Source organism: Ceratina calcarata, unplaced genomic scaffold (genome assembly GCF_001652005.2).
Source record: "Ceratina calcarata isolate Rehan_Ccalc_2016 unplaced genomic scaffold, ASM165200v1 scaffold116.2, whole genome shotgun sequence".
Classification (NCBI taxonomy): Eukaryota; Metazoa; Arthropoda; class Insecta; order Hymenoptera; family Apidae; genus Ceratina; species Ceratina calcarata.
Window position 1 is genome coordinate 249,273 of NW_017132550.1, and position 539 is coordinate 249,811.

Consider the following 539-nt stretch of genomic DNA (forward strand, 5'->3'; position numbering starts at 1 on the left):
ATAGTAACAGGAATCTATAATAACAAATTCAACATGCTAGCATCAATCATTATAAAATTTTACAAACAATCATTATAAAATTATATATAATACAAACAATCATTATAAAATTTTTCAGTTTTCCACCGCCGTTCGTCCCGAAAGAAAATGACATTTCCTGGCTGTACGACGCCCTGGACGAACATTGGAGACATTGGTTACCAGCAGGTGTTTCTCACACGGTCCGACGCGGTGCTTTCTACTCAGTCTTAGTTCGTCCCGGTTTCCGAATCTTATCCGTGAACATGAACTATTGTAACAACAAAAACTGGTGGCTCCTTCTAAATAGCACGGACCCAGTCAGCGAATTACAGTGGCTCGTGTACGAATTGCAAGGAGCCGAGATGAACGGAGAGAAGGTTCACATCATCGGGCATATACCGCCTGGTCACTCGGACTGTTTGAAAGTCTGGTCCAGGAATTATTATCAAATTATCAACAGGTTCGAGGAGTCTCGATTTATAATCAATACAGCATTCAGTGATGATTTATTATTATAA

The 539-nt window shown here is 39.7% G+C and overlaps 1 protein-coding gene across 5 annotated transcripts in view; it reads left to right on the forward strand.

The window, feature by feature from the left end:
- The window catches only part of LOC108624432 (sphingomyelin phosphodiesterase), a 15,493-nt gene that overhangs the window by 10,438 nt on the left and 4,516 nt on the right, over nt 1–539 (forward strand). For all 5 annotated transcript variants that reach the window (XM_026812889.1, XM_026812894.1, XM_018023763.2 and 2 more), the window contains one exon: nt 119–481. In XM_026812889.1, the coding sequence (XP_026668690.1) occupies nt 119–481 (363 nt within the window). The remainder of the gene's footprint in view (nt 1–118; nt 482–539) is intronic.